General features: G+C 42.6%; 1 protein-coding gene across 1 annotated transcript in view; it reads left to right on the top strand.

The window, feature by feature from the left end:
- Positions 1 to 17,435, top strand: part of LOC126283995 (transcription termination factor 2) — a 237,771-nt gene that overhangs the window by 78,630 nt on the left and 141,706 nt on the right. The window contains exons 8-9 of the mRNA XM_049982531.1: positions 2,199 to 2,405; positions 8,301 to 8,447. Of these exons, the coding sequence (XP_049838488.1) occupies positions 2,199 to 2,405; positions 8,301 to 8,447 (354 nt within the window). The remainder of the gene's footprint in view (positions 1 to 2,198; positions 2,406 to 8,300; positions 8,448 to 17,435) is intronic.

The following is a 17,435-nucleotide window of genomic DNA, read 5'->3' as shown; positions in this document are numbered from 1 at the left end:
TGATAACATTTGTCCAATTTAAATACCCATCTGATGAGCCGAGTGAACTACAATACTATTACTGTGCTGTCATAGGGTTCACATGTGTGTTAAAATGTCGGGGTGCTTATAAAACCATGCACATTCACATTCAGACTGCTGGGAACTATGTTCCAGCATGTAATGATGTAACATTGTAGAGTGGGCTTTAAAATCCCCTGTAAACACTACTTACATTCCCAGTTTTACTTTCTGTTACCTCATTTTATTATTCGAGCTTCTTTATTTGCTGATAATGTTTGCTTTCAGTATGCTTGAAAATAATGGATGTTGAAGTTGCAATCACAATAAATATTTTTTTTTTTTTAACAGCCATAATCAAAATGCCTAAATACAATAATTACATTAAGGCTTTACACCTAGTCCTCATCAAAATTTTAAACTCTTGAGATGCTGTTAGTGAAGGTTCAGGGGTGATGTCTTTGCTCTCCTGGGGGTGGGCAGCTATACGTCAAGTCTGCATTGTCTTCGTCTTCTTCTTCCAATATGGAGAAGACCAACAACACCACTCTGAGACAATGTGACTGCTTCATGGAGCTTCCACAGACATAGATTAGTCATGTCTTATTAGTTGATTCATACAAGAAAACAATATTCCCCAAGAAGGTGTTTTAAACTGAGAATGCTTTTAATAACTACATATAGTATTACACTAAGAGTAAAGGGTCCTGAATGGTGTTCTTTATTCTGAGATGGTTTGTCAGTTTGTAGTTCATTATTAAACCTTCTAGCAAACACAGTGTTTTAGAAGGTTAGAGGAATTGTCCTCAAAAATTATATTTACATTTTAGTCAGAGAAATCCATGTTAATTCATTTAAACTGTCCCTGTTGCTTTTAATGTTCTTGAAATTGGAATGAGACACACTATCATAAATTTTGAAAATTTGGTATAGTTCCTTGGCCTCGTTTTCAATCAGCTAATGGACCAGTCTATATACAGAGGCTCATGAACTCCTATTGTAGCAGTGCCTGATCATTGTGTTAACACACTACGAAAGTACTAAAATTTTCCTGCTCTGCCCTTGTGGTACAGGCCCTACCTCACACTGTTTCACCCTCTGCTTTCACATTGTGTGAAATGATTTAATTATTTTTCTGTTTTAATATTTCTTTTGCCTTCTTTGATGTAATGAACCTGTGTGTTTTAAATCTGAAAGCTGTTGCCATCTCATTATTTAAAAAACATAACTACTTTTTTCTACTTTGTTGTGTGTTAAATTTCTTGTTCTTTATTATAAGAGGTGATCAAACAATTCCCATTTTAGGGCATTGCTGCAACATGTATGTAGTGTAGTGTGACTCTGCTGCTGGTATATAATCACTGAGATGTAGGAAAGGGATTGATGTGACATTTGTATCTTTCCAACATGAGTACAGTAAATGCAGAAATGTGAACTATGGTGACGTTATTACCAAATGCTTCCAAACAAGACGAGCATGCCGTTATTCTTTACTTGGTTGCCGGAGGACAAACATTTGTTGACAGCCATTGAAGAATTAAGAATATGTATGAGACATCATGTGTGTTTACAACCAATGACAAGGAATGCTGCTGTTTTGTGATGACACACATTTTCATACCACAAATGTAGCATTGCAGAAGTTTTGCAAATGGATGGTGACGTGCGAGCACGTCCTCTATAGTTCTGATCTCTCCTCATGTGATTATCATGCCTTTTGTCCTTAAAAAAGGCTTTGGAGAGTTGGCAATACCTGTCAGTCAAGGATGTGCAGCAGGCAGTTATGGACTTCTTCATGCAGCAGGACACGGCATTTTACCAAACGGTTATCTTCAACCTAGTGCATCCGTGGGATGATTGCCTCAACTCTCACAGTAATTTTGCCTGGTTGGCACACTGATTCTCGACTGTATAATCTTCAAACAGAAACTTTTGATCACCCTTCATACTTCTAACACAGACAGTAGATGAATAAATGTTAAATCACTTCAAGTACTTTCAGTTAATGTATGTTTTCATTTGGAAAGGAGTCAATAAAGAGAAAAAAAGCAATAATATCTCATCCTTTCTTATTTGTGAATTCTGCTAGTGTACACACATAAGACTAAGAGAAAGGCAGTAATATTTACTAATTGTGTGTGTTTGCATGATAATTTTACTCTGTGTAAGTTTTGTGTCTGTTTAACCTTGTGTTTCAGCGTCAGAATATGAAGTCAGTGGCAGACTTCTTACAGTTGATGCCTTAGAGCAACTGCATAAATCACTAGAAACTCGACCGGCTGACAATATTTTTGATGACGACCCAAAAGGATTGAGAAGTAGTTACAAACTTATGGCTCACCAGAAGCATGCTCTTGCTTGGCTCCGCTGGAGAGAACGTCAAAAGCCTCGTGGTGGTATCCTTGGTAAGGCCTCTGGAAAGGTGAAACTGTCTAATGACTTACACTGGTTAATTAGTTTAGTGTTCATGCGAATTCTGTAATTGTTGAACAGTGAGAGGAGAAATTAGACTCATCCTACTGTGGCAGGAGAAATTTACAAAGTAATATTAGAGAACTTTTGTCATCTTTATGGAGTAGATGTCTCAAGTTCCCTTTATGCCAAAATGAAAAACACCCAACTTTCAACAGTGAATGAAAATTCTTTCTGGTGTAAATGCTAGACATGTGTATGAAAATGGGATTCAGATGTGGGAAATTCACATTCACCGTTGTTCGCTCGTGTTCTGATGGTTGTAAGTTTTTCAGCGAACCGTCAAAGCAAACTTGTGTCCCCTCCACTTTTGTGCCAGCAGTGCAGATAGTTTTCCTCTGCTATCTTTTCCATTGTTCTTGTTACTGACAAGGGTTGTGTGAGTGATCAAGTGATCCAAAGTGAGTGTAATGTTGCTGAAAGAAGAATATAGGTGTGTTACGTCAGGGCTGGCCTTGGCATCCCAAACCACACACAAGCTGGATGTGCTGGCCGAGGTACCTTTGCTCAGTCCTTTTCAGAAGTACCTGGTACACCACAACATTTCATTTAATATTGCAGGGTGGCATTTTTAGGTTAGCACAACTCTCTTCTCTTAGGCTGAATAGCGGTGTCAATGCTTTTTACTCTTTGTTCGCAGTATGGACATTAAGATATTTGCACAAAAATGGGCAGTCTATTGATATATCATCACAGCCAAGTAAAATTGAACGTGAATGATAGAAGAGTGGATTAAGATCAACAGTATCTATTATACAGTTGCATAATTGACAGGTACTGCAAATTTGCTGTAAAAAGACATAATACCTTACAGAAAAAATGTAAAGATTTATTTGAAAATGAAAGAGCAAAAAATTACAATTATTGACAGACGAGATTCATTGTTCTGTTCATCAAGAAGCACTTTGTGGTAAATTTGCAAGCATGGAGAACATACAGAAATTGGTGGTACCAATAGTAATATTTCTGAACTTAAACACAATATTCCACAATCAGTTGTAATAGATTTTTATGCGAATGAAAGAAGAATATGGAGACTTTATATATTACTACACACAATGTCTGTTAAATTGAGGGGCATAGCTGGTACGATTTTTCAGTTTATAACTCATTGTTGTTGAATTTAGGAAGGAAAAAGGAATGCAGTAATGAAGATTAGAACATGCAGAATTGTTTGCAAACCTACAATTATAAGTGGATTTGAATGCACAGTGCCCACATTAAGACACCTCAAGGCGAGAAGAAACTTATTTCTAATTTGATGGGGATGGATTTAAAAAGAAAATCACACTGTGGAAGGGACAAATTTAAAATTTTCTTAAGGTCAACTGCATTTGAGGAAACATGAGGTTTGAAGAATTCATTGTGGCATTGAAAGAATTGCAAGGATAATTTTCTAAATGTTTTGAGGATAGTGCCGATCTTATATATCTCAAAATTATTTTTGACACATTTTGTTGCTTCCATTAAAAAGGCCACTTTGCACGTGCAGATGTAACTGATTGACCTACGAGGTAATTTCCGTTTTAATGACAGGTCTGTGTACATTAAAACCATCCAGCATGTCTACATAGTTTTCGGCGAATAGTGTTTCCATATCTCCATAATGCGGCTGCAAGAGTGCTACAACATTTTGAACAACATATCCTGTGCATGTGAAAGACCTTTTATCAATTATGAAACTAAATAAGTCAAGATTAAATGGGAACCTTTGTGCAAAAGTCTGTCAAATTGTCTGTTTCTGCTCATATGCTGATCTTTGTACCAGGTAAAAATTAGATTATGTCTTCAGTGTGCCAAAAATATTTAAATAATCTAAAATTGAATTTTGTTTGTGGTCTGTGTTGTATGCAATGCTGTTGCATAGCCATTTAAGTGCGGCTTGTTTGCAGTTTCCCTTTCTACCCCCTCCTCACACTCACACAGCATACTGCAGTGATGGGGGGAGTGTGCAGCCAGATTGAGCACTATGGCGTTCCTGACAGGGCACAACTCACGAGCTGCATGTTTGATCGAACCTGTAATACGTGCTTCTAGGATTGAAGAGATCCACAGATTTGAATGACCTAAGAAAATGATTCACAACTGCTGTCAGCTAAGTGATGCAGTACATTCATCATTGAATGTGGGATAAATTCAGCTACCATCTAGACCAGTGGTGGTCAGCCTGGCCCCTACCAGCCACTAGTGGGCATTCCAACATTCATGGTGGGTGCTAGGAGTTTTTAAAACAGTTTCATTAGCTTTTCATAAAATTTTGACTTAAAGTATATGGTAAGTGGTTACTGTTAAATGCTTGCTATAACTCTACTTTATAAATTTTATAAAATAAAGCTACTTCTCAACTTTATAAATCACCATTACTGTGCAACAAGTGGGCGGTTAGAAAATTTTACTACTAACAGGCGGTAGGTAAAAAAGGCTGACTACCCCGGGTCTAGACATTATCCTTGCAACCAGGAGAGGGCATATTGAACATCTGTGAATGTCAGTTTGTGTCTAATCAAGTGTAATTTATGGAATTAAAATGCAACATACAGTTCAGAAAATATAGCCAACTGAAACAGTGTCCATTGCTTTGAATGATCCTCTATTATTACATGAAACTTGTAAGATGTAAAACATTCTTTTAAAAAACTAGGCAGCAGGTCCTTCAATATGCAGTAAATGAAAAGAAAATGCACGCATTCTCATTGGTAATTTCCTGCCCTCACTAATGGCATTCCTCTCGAAAATGCTACTTTCTGACATGATTTTTTGCAAGTTTGTTGCTGGAAAACACCTGACATCTTTGTAACACCAATCACACCCTTTTAAGATTGATTAAGAAAAGACCAACACATCAAATTCAAGCTGGACAAAGCCCAGTTCCACTTGAAACTGGTGCTTGTGTCACTAAATGACATTGCTGGGAAAGGTACATTATATTGTTTCTCGTATGTCTATTATTTTCATTTTTCAAGATTCTGAAAGTGCTTAGTTTAATATTAAGGAAGTTCTGTAGTCTTCTCCTGCCTTGTGAGTTTATTTTGCCCCCTAGCTTTAAATCTTTTTTCACCTTTTAGTGTGTTTCTGGACAAGATTGGGAGGATAATTTCTGCCCGTGAAAGTCCCAGAGAGCTCCTTAACGTATTTAGAGAGAGCTGCCAAGGGTCTAACAGAGGCCCTCCAAGCTTGTCCAGAAACAGATCTCCCATGCTTTGTTTCTCCAGTCACCCACCCACTATCTAGCCACAAACGAGTGGTCCTCTTGTGACTCAATACCAGTGCCCTGAAATGAGAAGTATCCTACCCACCCATTCTGCAGTGGTATTTCACAGTAACATTTACAATATCCTCATCTGTCCCTACTGCATCACTGCTCCCAACCCCTTGATTCATTGCTCATATCCCTGCAAGAGACCTATATGTGAGACCTGCCCCAACCATCCTCTCATTACCACCCATTCCAGTCCTGCCACAACCAACTCCTATCCCATCAAAGGCAGGGCTATGTTTGAAACCAGTCATGCGATCTACAAACTAAGCTGCTGCCACTGTGTCACTTTCTATAGGGGCATGACAGCTAAGAAGCTATCTGTCCCCTGTAAGGCCACTGACAAACTGTGGCCAAAACACTTTTGAACCATTCAGTTGCAGAACACACTGCCCACTTGCTTCACTTGCTTCACTTTGATGACTGCTCCTTAGCTCATGCCATCTGGATCCTTCCTATCACCACCAGCTTTTCTGAATTGTGCCGATGGGAACTCTCCTTATCACATATTCTTTGTTCACTGCTCCCGCTCCTGTAATACACACACACACCTTCTATCTCGCAAACCTAGCTACATAGTTCTTTCCCCTCCTCTACTTCTTCCTTATCCCTTCTGCCCTCCTCCCTCCCTCTTGCCCACCTCCCTCCCCAAAGAGCCTGCTGACACTGCACGTAGCAGCCCTATCCTATCTCAATGGTGTCCCTGCATGCCCCCACAAGTAGAACTACACCTTACCCCATCCTTCCCCCTCCCCCTCCCCACCCCATACCTCTTCCGCACCTCAGCCTATGTTAGTTGCAGTCATGTCTTATTACCTGGGAACAATAGCCACAAGTGTGTGCACATGCACACGGTGTGAGGATGTGCATGCGAGTACGTGTGTGCATTTATACTTCGGAAGTAGGATTTTGTCTGAAAACTTAAATGTTTTAGTGTTCTTTTTCATTTTGTCTGTATGTGACTTAACATTTCTTCTGTACGGTGAGTAGCATTTTCTTGTTTACATATTGCAGTCAGGAACAAGGAAAGAAATTTAACCTGTATCCTTGTATTGTAGCACCTGCAGTTTCTAAGTTGTTGGTTTTCTTGTATGTTAATTGCCTACTGTGGTGAAATTAGTCAATTTGCTGTCCAATATTGGCCTTGTAAACTGACAGGTAGGGAGTAACAAACGTTAATACAAAATGAACATTTACAGCAGTTTTTGAAAACAAATTTGTTTGATGTCTCCTTTTTTATTTTTTTGGTGGAATGGAGTGAGCAGTAGCCAAGAATCAGCTGGTATTCTCTCTGCAAAGATCCATAAAACACATAATTTCTCAGAAACCTGTTTTAATAGGCAGTTAAGCAACATTTTGTAGAAAGTGACATCACTTTGCATCTAGAAACATTGGCCCAAAGTTGGTTCAGAGATTTTGATGTGGTCCACCTCCCCATGTATCCAGCTGTGGATTCCTCTGATGGGATTCAGTGGTGTCCTGTGAATTTTACGCAGCTCTCCAGTTGGGAAGTAGTGTGTTCCTTATTGTTTGCAATAGAACTAACAAAATTGTGCCTGGACTTCAGTCATGGAGCAGGTAGTTGTATGCTGTGATGAGGTTGTATGTGTTACCATATATGTTTGAATTCTGAACTATCTCTACTCCACAACAATGTTTTGTATTTCGCCATTTTGTGCTGACTCCCATGTGGCTTTCGCATACTATCAATCATTGATGAGCAAATAAAATTAATTAAATGCAACTGGCATTCAGCTGAAATTGACCAATTAGATATAGTGCAAATGTAAGCATTAGACTACTCTGCAGGTCAGTCTGTTACCATATCCTTTATTTGGTATTCATGTTGGTTGGCTTCAACAACTTAGAATCAATTTATCACATTTCAGGCTATCATAGATTTTGGACTACCCTACAATCAGTCTATCACCACAGCCAAATTGGACCAATTTCAGGCAAATGCTAGTTTGGTGTATTTACTTTTAGTGACCCATGTATATTTGTTGGCCTTCTGCTCATGCACTACATAATTTTGACATAGCAAATTTCAATGATGTCAATCTTTTCAGTGCCCTGTAAGAAGAAATTGATAATTCTGATTCAGAAGGAGAAGTTTGTTATAGGCATAATGAATGCATTCTGCAACATCATACAAATTTATTGCATTCGCCATAACAAAGCTATGATTTTCCAAAAATGTGTTAAAACAGCAGTGCATGTGATCCACCCAGGGTTACTGAGGCATATCTCGGATATGTTAAGATGTACTGTATGCTTGAATTTTTGAAATTTCATTTATTGCTACCTTTTTACTTTATTTTTTTCCTCTCAGAAAACTAAATTTATCAAAATTTTAATTGATTTCTGTATTGTAGAATGTCTACAAATTGGCAATTTCTGTTGTTTGAAAAAACGTATTGGTTGAAATTGAGTACCTGTCAGAAGAGGAATACAGATCATACAATTTGCAGAAGTACATAGTATTGTCAAAAAAAATGTCTGCATAGCATGAAAGTGGCGCATTGAGCAGGTTTTATGCTTTAAATTATTTGTATATTTATATGAATTTCAGCTGATGACATGGGCTTGGGTAAAACACTTACAATGATCAGCCTGATTTTGAAGAGTCTTGAGGAAGATGAACGTGACAGCTCTGATAGCGAGAATTCTGATGACTCCCAGGTCGAAGAAGAATGGATGCAAAGCAAAGACAGAAGATGTAAGTTTTCCTTTGATGTAAAGTAAAAACAATGTAATGTCAAGAGACCATATAAAGCAGAACTCAATTATTCTTGGAGTTCTGGCTAGTCCCCCCAGCGGGTCCGGGGGTAAGAATAGGCCCGAGGTATTCCTGCCTGTCGTAAGAGGCGACTAAAAGGAGTCTCTCAAGTTTTGTCCATTATGTGATGGTCCCCTGTAGGGTTTGACCTCCATTCTTCAAAATTTTCCCGAAGAGCGAGCCAATTGGGGAAGGGCACCTTATGTGGTGCATCATGTCCATCGTGTATTGAGATCTTTAGCCCACTTTCTCGTCGTCGCATTTCAGTCCCGCTCATTCTCCATCTCTTGTGTGAGGACACCTTCCTGGGTGTGTTTTCCACCTTGCACTATTCAGTGTCGCTTTCTGCGTCGGCGATGGCCATGGACTTCTTTGCACATGATATCCAGCACGGTAGCCAGTCCGTTGTGGTGGGGCCGCCATGTACTCTGTTGCTTGTAGCCCCCTGACCACACAGGGATCACTCTGCTGATGCCTGTGCCGTTAACTCCCCACTTATTCCAAGGGGTAGGTGCCCATCACCCTGGGGCATCGGGACTCCCGGCAGTGGCTGTCCTGCCAGGTAGCCTTTGCTGTGGCTGGGTGGCATCCGTAGAGAGGGCCCCTGGTCGGAGTGGGTGGCATCAGGGCAGATGACACGCGATGAAGTATAGTCCATCATCTCTTGCTGGTGGTGAAACACCAGCAGTCTCTAAGCGTTCACGAGCTCATTTCAGTGCACAGAAGTACGACCACCAATCATTCCCCTCCCTGGCCACACCATGGGAGGAACCTCAGACTAAGGATGGCAGCGGATCTTCCTCACCCCGATACCTTGCATGCTCAAGAGCTCATGGGGAATCTTTCATAATGATGAAGCCTCAGTTTTTTTGTTGAGCATTTAGAGGACAAGTTTGGGGAGGTGGAGAGCTTGTCCAAAATGAGATCTAGATCAGTCTGGATCAAAGTAGCATCGAGGTCCAGTCACGGGCGTTACTCGCTTGTTACAAGCTGGGGGATGTATGTATGACATCGTCTTACGCTGCAGCTACAACAGTTCTGGCACCATCAGCTCTGTCAACCCCAGTCAGCTCTCAGAGCTGGGAGACTACACCTGCTCCCTTAATGGTGGGGAGGCATTTCCGTCCTTGTTGCACCTGCACCACCTACTTCGGGAGCAACCCCCCCCCCCCCCCCCCCCCTTTCAACCATCTGGGACATCCGTCCGCACTTTTAAGCCGGAGAAGCGTAAGTCTTCTTTGGCTTCTCTCTCTAAGATGGGGTCCCTCCCTTCCCAGGTTTCTGCTTGTGGGAAGGATGACACCTGCCAGTGGATGAAGAGCTCAAAAGCAGCTGGTCGTAGTCCCGGAGACTGAGCCAGTGAAGTCCTCCCAGCCAGGGAATCCCAAGGAGCAGCGAGAAAAATCCAAAAAGAAGACCCCAAAGTCCAAAGGAAATTGCACTGGCACCCACACCACCACTACCTACAAGCTCTGCGTCTCAGGATAGGGTGGAATTCTGGAATCTGCTGAGGACCTAGATCTTGCCAGACCTTCAGACAAAATGGGTAGAGACTGCTCAGGCAGCAGGTGATGCTGAGGCGTAAACTGCCTCATTGAATGTTCCATGCCTTCCCAGTCTCACGGCGATGTCATCTTCCAGTGGAATTGCGACGTTTTTTCCACCACTTGGCTGAGCTATGGCAACTGTTAAGCTTTACACGTGCCATCTGCATTGCCCTACAGGAGACCTGGTTCCCGGCATTGCGGACCCCTGCCCCCCACGACTATAAGGGATATTACACGAACAATAGTGACTATAATCGAGTGTCAGGTGGAGTTTGTGTTTATGTCCTAAACTCAGTCTGTACTGACACTGCGCCCCTTCAAACCCCTCTTGAAGCTGTGGCTGTCAGAATAAGGACGGCGCAGGAAATAACCATCTGTAATGTGTATTTTCCTCCAGAACTTGCAGTACTCCTGAATGTATTAGCTGCACTTATTGATTAACTCCCTAAACCTTTCCTACTTTTGGGAGATTTTAACGCCCATAAAGTCCGCAGCTCGTGGTCTCGCGGTAGCGTTCTCGCTTCCCGAGCACGGGGTCCCGGGTTCGATTCCCGGCGGGGTCAGGGATTTTTCACCTGCCTCGTGATGACTGGGTGTTTGTGTCGTCTTCATCATCATCATCAATCATCCCCATTACGGTCGGAGGAAGGCAATGGCAAACCACCTCCACTAGGACCTTGCCTAGTATGGCGGCGCGGGTCTCCCGCGTCGCTCCCCTACGCTCGGTAAACGGAGTATGGGACTCATCATCATCATCAACCCCTTGTAGGGTGGCACCATGCTTACTGGTCGAGGCAGAGATGTCGAGACTTTGCTGTCTCAGTTCGACCTCTGCCTCTTAAATACTGGGGCTGCCACACATTTCAGCATGGCTAATAGTAGTTACTCGGCCATTGATTTATCAATTTGCATCCCAGGACTTCTCCCATCTATCCACTGTAGAGCGCATGACGACCTGTCTGGTAGTGTCCATTTCCCCATCTTCCTGTCACTGCCCCAGTGTCAGGCGCATGGATGCCTGCCCAGATGGGCTTTAAACAAGGCAGATTGGAAAACTTTCACCTCTGCTGTAGCTGTTGAATCTCCCCCACTCTGTAACATTGATGTCATGGTTGAGCAGGTAACTGCAACAATTGTTTCTGCTTCAGAACGTGTGATCCCTTGCTCTTTAGGGTGCCCCCGGTGTAAAGTAGTCCCTTGGTGGTCGCTGAAGCAATTAAGGAGCATTGGCAAGCTCTACAACGCCATAAGTTGTCCCTTGCCTGGAGCATATCAAAGCCTTTAAATGGCTCGGTGTTTGCATTTGCCAACTTACCAAACGATGGAAGCAGGAGTGTTGGGAGAGAGATGTCACGACCATTGGGTGCAATACGTCATCTTCCCAAGTCTGGTCAAAGATCAAATGTCTTTTTGGGTACCAGACCCCATAAATTGCGTGTTATCTATAGATGCACATGTGATTTCCGAGCACTTGACTGAGCACTATGCTCGATCCTCTGCATTGGAGAATTATCCACCAGCCTTTCGCACTCTCAAACAGCGGCTGGAAACGAACATCCTCTCATTCACTACACACCACAGTGAATCCTATAATGCTCCATTTACAGAGTGGGAGCTCCTCAGTGCCCTTGCACATTACTCCGACACAGCTCCTGGGCCTGATCAGATCCACAGCCAGATCATTAAACATCTCTCATCTGACTATAAGCGACATATCCTCATCATCTTGAACCCGATCTGGTGTGAAGGTGTCTTTCCATCGCAATGGCGGGAGGGCTCCACCATTCCAGTGCTCAAACCAGGTAAAAGCCCACTTGATATGGTAGCTATCAGCCCATCGGCCTCACCAACTTTCTTTGTAAGCTGCTGGAACATATGGTGTGTCAGTGGTTGGGTTGGGCCCTGGAGTCATGTGACGTTCTGCCTCCATGTAAGGGTGGCTTCTGCCAGGGTCGCTCTACAACTGATAACCTTGTCTCCCTCGAGTCTGCCATCTGAACAGTCTTGTTCAGACGCCAACAGCTGGTTGCCATCTTTTTTGACTTACATAGATGCATACGACACTACCTGGCGGTGTCATATCCTTGCCACATTGTATGAGTGGGGTCTGTGGGGCCCGCTCCCGATTTTTATCCAAAATTTCCTGTCGCTCAGTACTTTCCGTGTCCAAGTTGGTGCCTCCTATAGTTTCGCCCATATCCAGGAGAATGGAGCCTTCAGGGCTCCATATTGAGTGTCTCTCTATTTTTAGTGGCTATTAACGGTCTAGCAGCTGCTGTAGGGCTGTCCGGTTCATGTTCTGTGTATGCGGATGACTTCTGCATTTCGTACTGCTGCTCCAGTACTGGTGTTGCTGAGTGGCGCCTACAGGGAGCCATCCACAAGGCAGGCGCAGTCATGCGCTCTAGCCCACGGCTTCCAGTTTTCAGCTGCAAAGTCGTGTGTCATGCTCTTCTGTCAGCATCGTACTGTTCATCCGCACTCGTAACTTTACCTTCAGGACGATCCACTCATTGTAGTGGAGACATATCGTTTCTTAGGACTGGTTTTCAACATTCAGTTGACGTGGCTTCCTCATCTTGGTCAGCTTAAGATGACATGCAGGCAGCACCTCAATGCCCTCTGTTGCCTGAGCAACACCAATTGGGGTGCAGATCGCTCTACGCTGCTGCGGCTCTACAGAGCCATTGTCCAATCCTGAATTGACTATGGTAGTGTGGTTTATGGTTTGGCAGCGCCCTCAGCATTGCATTTACTCAACCCTGTGCACCACTGCTGGATTCGACTAGCAGAAGGAGCTTTTAGGACAAGTCTGGTGACCAGCCTACTGGTGGAGGCTGGGGTCTCTCCATAGCAGATCAGACGTGCACAACTGCTTGCCAGTTATGCTGCACCCATTCGTAGTTCTCCTGAGCATCCGTATTACCGTCTCCTTTTCTCGTCCACGGCGATCCATCTCCTGCATCAGTGGCCCAGGTTGGGGCTAGTGATTGTGGTCCGTGTGCAGTCCCTTTTCTCTGAACTGGAGTCTTTCTCTTTACCACCTCTACTTGCGGTCTGTTCATGTACGCTTCCATGGTGTACGTCTCGGCCACAGCTTCGTCTGGACCTTTTGCATGGCTCTAAGGACTCCATTAACACCTTTGCTCTCCGCTGTCACTTTCTCTCCATTCTTGACTTGTTCCAGGGCTGTGACGTGGTGTACAGCGATGGCTGATGGTCACATAGGCTTTGGGTACGTTAATGGATGACATATTGAACAGCACTCCCTGCCAGATGGCTGCACTGTTTTCACTGCTCATGCCCTGGTGCATCATTTCTGGTGTGTACTGACTCATTGAGCAGCCTACAAGCTATTGACCAGTGCTACCCTGTGCCCATCTGAAATTCAGCATCTCTGCTATCTCATGAGTAGCAACTATCCTGTTCAGAATATTGTTGCTTTCCATTCTGGATTTTTCCAGAGCTTTTGAATTAACTTACGTGTGTTTTACCATGCAATATGCTCAAACAAAATGGCAGATGAGTTGTTAGTGTCATGGCTTGATAATTTTGCTCCCTGTTTTCGAAACCCAATAATTGTTTTATTGTTATTGTTCCTATTTATCTGCCAATGTCTGTAGAAGGTTATTACACAAATGTTTCTTATCAAATTATGGGATACAAGGGTATTATACACTCCCATCTTCAGGCCACGAGTGGCCTACTGGGACCATCGGACTGCCATGTCATCCTCAGTGGAGGATGCGGATAGTAGGGCCGTGGGGTCAGTACACTGCTCTCCTGGTCGTTATGATGGTATTCTTGACCAAACCTTCTACTCTTCGGTCGAGTAGCTCCTCAGTTGACATCACAAGGCTGAGTGCACCCTGAAAAATGGCAACAGCGCATGGCGGCCTGGATGGTCAAGGGTATTATACACACATCAAAAAAAGTTTTGCGTCACCTCCGTTCCAAGACTTTCGAAACCTGTACAGAAAATTGGAATAGAGATCAACATAAACATCATTTCCGCCCTTTTTATTGCTCATGAAAGCCACACATTGTATTTTGCACAACCATACAGCGTGAACTGGAGAGGTGGTGGCCCAGACTGCTGTACATACCTGTAATACCTTCCTGTATTCGTCGCGGCATACTAGCCTCAAGTTCATCGAGTCACTGTTGACTAGATTGTCCCGCTCCTCAAAAGCGATTCGACGTAGATCCCTCAGTGGTTGGTGGGTCACATCGTCCATAAATAGCCCTTTTCAATCCATCCCAGGCATCTTAGATAGCGTTCATGTCTGGAGAACGTGTTGGACACTCCAGTCAAGCGATGTCATTACCCTCAAGGAAGTCAATCGCAAGATGTGCACGATGGGTGCGCAAAAATTCGTCCATGAAGACGAATTCTTCACCAATATGCTGCCGATATGGTTGCACTATCAGTGTGGCATTCACGTATCATACAGCTGTTACAACAGTGGCGTACATTGCCCCCACATAATGCCACCCCAAAACAGCAAGAACATCCACCTTGCTGCACTTGCTGGACAGTGTGTCTAAGGTGTTCAGCCTGACTGGGTTGCCTCCAGACAAGTCTCTGACGATCGTCTGGTTGAAGGTATATGTGACATTTATTGGTGAAGAGAACGTGGTGCCAATCCTGATCGGTCCATTCGGCATGTTGTTGGGCCTGTCTTTACAGTGCTGCATGGTGTTGTGGTTGCAAAGATGGACTTCACCATGGACATCGGGAGTGAAGTTGTGCATCATGCAGCCTATTGTGCACAGTTTGAGTCATAACACAATGTCCTCTGGCTGCACAAAAAGCATTATTCAACAAGGTGGTGGTGTTGTCAGGGTTCCTCTGAGCCATAATCCGTAGGTAGCGGTCATCCAGTGCCGTAGTAGCCCTTGGGCACCCTGAGCGAGGCATGTCATCAACATTTTCTGTTGCTCTGTATCTCCTCCATGCCCGAACATCATCACTTTGGTTCAGTCAGAGACACCTGGACACTTCCTTCTTGAGAGGCCTTCCTGGCACAAAGTAACAATGCGGATGCGATTGAACCACATTATTGACCATCTAGCATGGTGGAACTACAGACAACACGAGCCGCGTACCTTCTTCCTGGTGGAATGACCGAAACTGATTGGCTGTTGGATCCTCTCTGGTTGTTTACATCTTTGGACGGGTTTAGTGACATCTCTGAACAGTCAAAGAGACTATGTCTGTGATACAATATCTACAATCAATGTCTATTTTCAGAATTTCTGGGAACCGGGGACATGCAAAACATTTTTTGATGTGTGTATTAATTGAAAAATTAGAACTGGATTTCACAATAAGTGTCACATATTTATTATAGAATATATATGTGTATGATATGTTGGGGTTACAATCTTTTTAAATTCTCATATTCTGATTTTCGGTCTCAGATTAATCGTTATGTTTTATTCGTATGTTTATACTTCAGGAAGATTTGGTGCACACTCTTGGATGATACTGATCATAGAAATGTTTAAAACACAGATAGTCTCAACAAGAGCATCATGCAAAGGCAGGTTTGCCACAATGACATTTCTTCTTATGACTCTGACCCAGGAAAGAAACATTTTTTAAATTGGTGAAGATTTTGCACATTTGTAACAATTTTGTGACAAACCGTGTATAATGGATCATTTTTCCAAAAACTGACACTTCAATTTGATCATGAATCAAGATACAGTACAGGAATTTCATTGAAGAATAGTTCAGATATTTATGTCTTATATGGTACTTCAGAAGTGGTGGTCAATAATTCACACATTGAAAGTATAGGCTAAAAGTAGCTAAAAAGCTCCAATGAACATGGGTCCACAAATCAGCCGTTTTGGAGATACGACACATTTTCTGCTGCGGTTCAACAGTGTCTAGGAACGTATGGTGTCTCTACTCACAGATGACAGCAAGTGGGAAGTTATCGATGCTGTGTTTTGGTTTGTAAAAGTGTTGCAAAACAGATGTAGTATCAATGCACTACTGGAAGCGGGCAGTTCTGTTTCTTGGCATTCCAGATTGAAATTAGTGGTTATCATTGAGCAAGTTTTGGAGCTGACGAACAAAATTAATTTTGTTGATAATGAAGAACTGTACCATGAAGGGAAAGCAGAAGGTGGTTCAGTGGAAGAAATCATGACTAGTGAATGCTAAAATGGTAATAACACTTTGGAAATGTCCGTGTTACAGACAATCTGAGCTTCATCTGTTCCTGATGAGTACTACAAATCAGTTACAAAATGATTGAATTACAGCACTATACCCACGAAGTAAAAGTGAAGGCATTAGCCAGAAATCGTCCAAATTGTAACCTACAAACACTGCAAAAGAATGGAGCAACAACAGCCCTGAAAAGGAAGAAGGGCCTAAAATTGTGGGAAAATGATATCATTAAAGGAGGGACAAGGTACAACAAATACCAGGCAATAAATAAGTGGACATACAAATGATTTGTCGAATCTTGTCTTTGTAACGAAAATGTAACAATGAGAATACTCCAGGAGTGGGCTGCAGGTGCAGCACTGCAATACATGACCAACAAGAATTTACGTTTGCTGCATCGTTATCTTGGGCAAGGAATTTCAAATTGGAATATAAAGTTCCTCAATGGCATGTCACTAAATACATCTTCCAGAAGGAGGTAGAAAATATAGATGATGTATAGAAAATGGCGGCTTATTTCAGAATGCAAAAGCTGTCTCTTATGACCAGTTTTAATTGTGATTATCTGATCAACACCAATCAAACAGGATGTGAATATCGTGTGAACATTCGATGCACATTATCGTATAAGGGAGAGAACAGAACCCTTGCCGCAGTTGGTAGTAAAAAAATAATAACAAATTCGTACACAGCACAGTATGCGATCACAGCCTCTGGAAAAGTGTTGCCTAAGGTTTTCTTGTGTTTACAAGAAATGAATGCTACATTTGGTCCTCAGGTTATAGAAGAGGTCAGTCGCTTAACTGACTCATTGAAAAATGTTTACATTACTTGCTCCAAATCTGGGAAATTGACAAATGTGATTTACAGAACATTTATTGAGAATGTTTTAAAACCGTACAATGCTGATAAAGAAGTTTTGTCTAATACTGGATTCCTGGCGTGGACAAACTAATACTCTAATGTATGACACCATATTTATAGATGAGGAGGGTCATCCGACATGTATGGTAAAAGTAAAACCTCCAACTGCACACCTGTGTCAGCTGTGTGATGTTTATTTCTATCACCAGGTTAAAAACTTTATTTCGAGGGGTCAGAATAGCATTGTGCTTCTGGAAACCCAGGAATTGCACAACCGCATGGATGCAATAACTATTAACAGCATAATTCGCAACCAACTTTCAGCACCGA

Source organism: Schistocerca gregaria, chromosome 8 (genome assembly GCF_023897955.1).
Source record: "Schistocerca gregaria isolate iqSchGreg1 chromosome 8, iqSchGreg1.2, whole genome shotgun sequence".
In the NCBI taxonomy this organism is placed as follows: domain Eukaryota; kingdom Metazoa; phylum Arthropoda; class Insecta; order Orthoptera; family Acrididae; genus Schistocerca; species Schistocerca gregaria.
The sequence above is the reverse complement of the archived record's forward strand: the minus strand, read 5'-3'. Positions and strand labels throughout refer to the sequence as shown.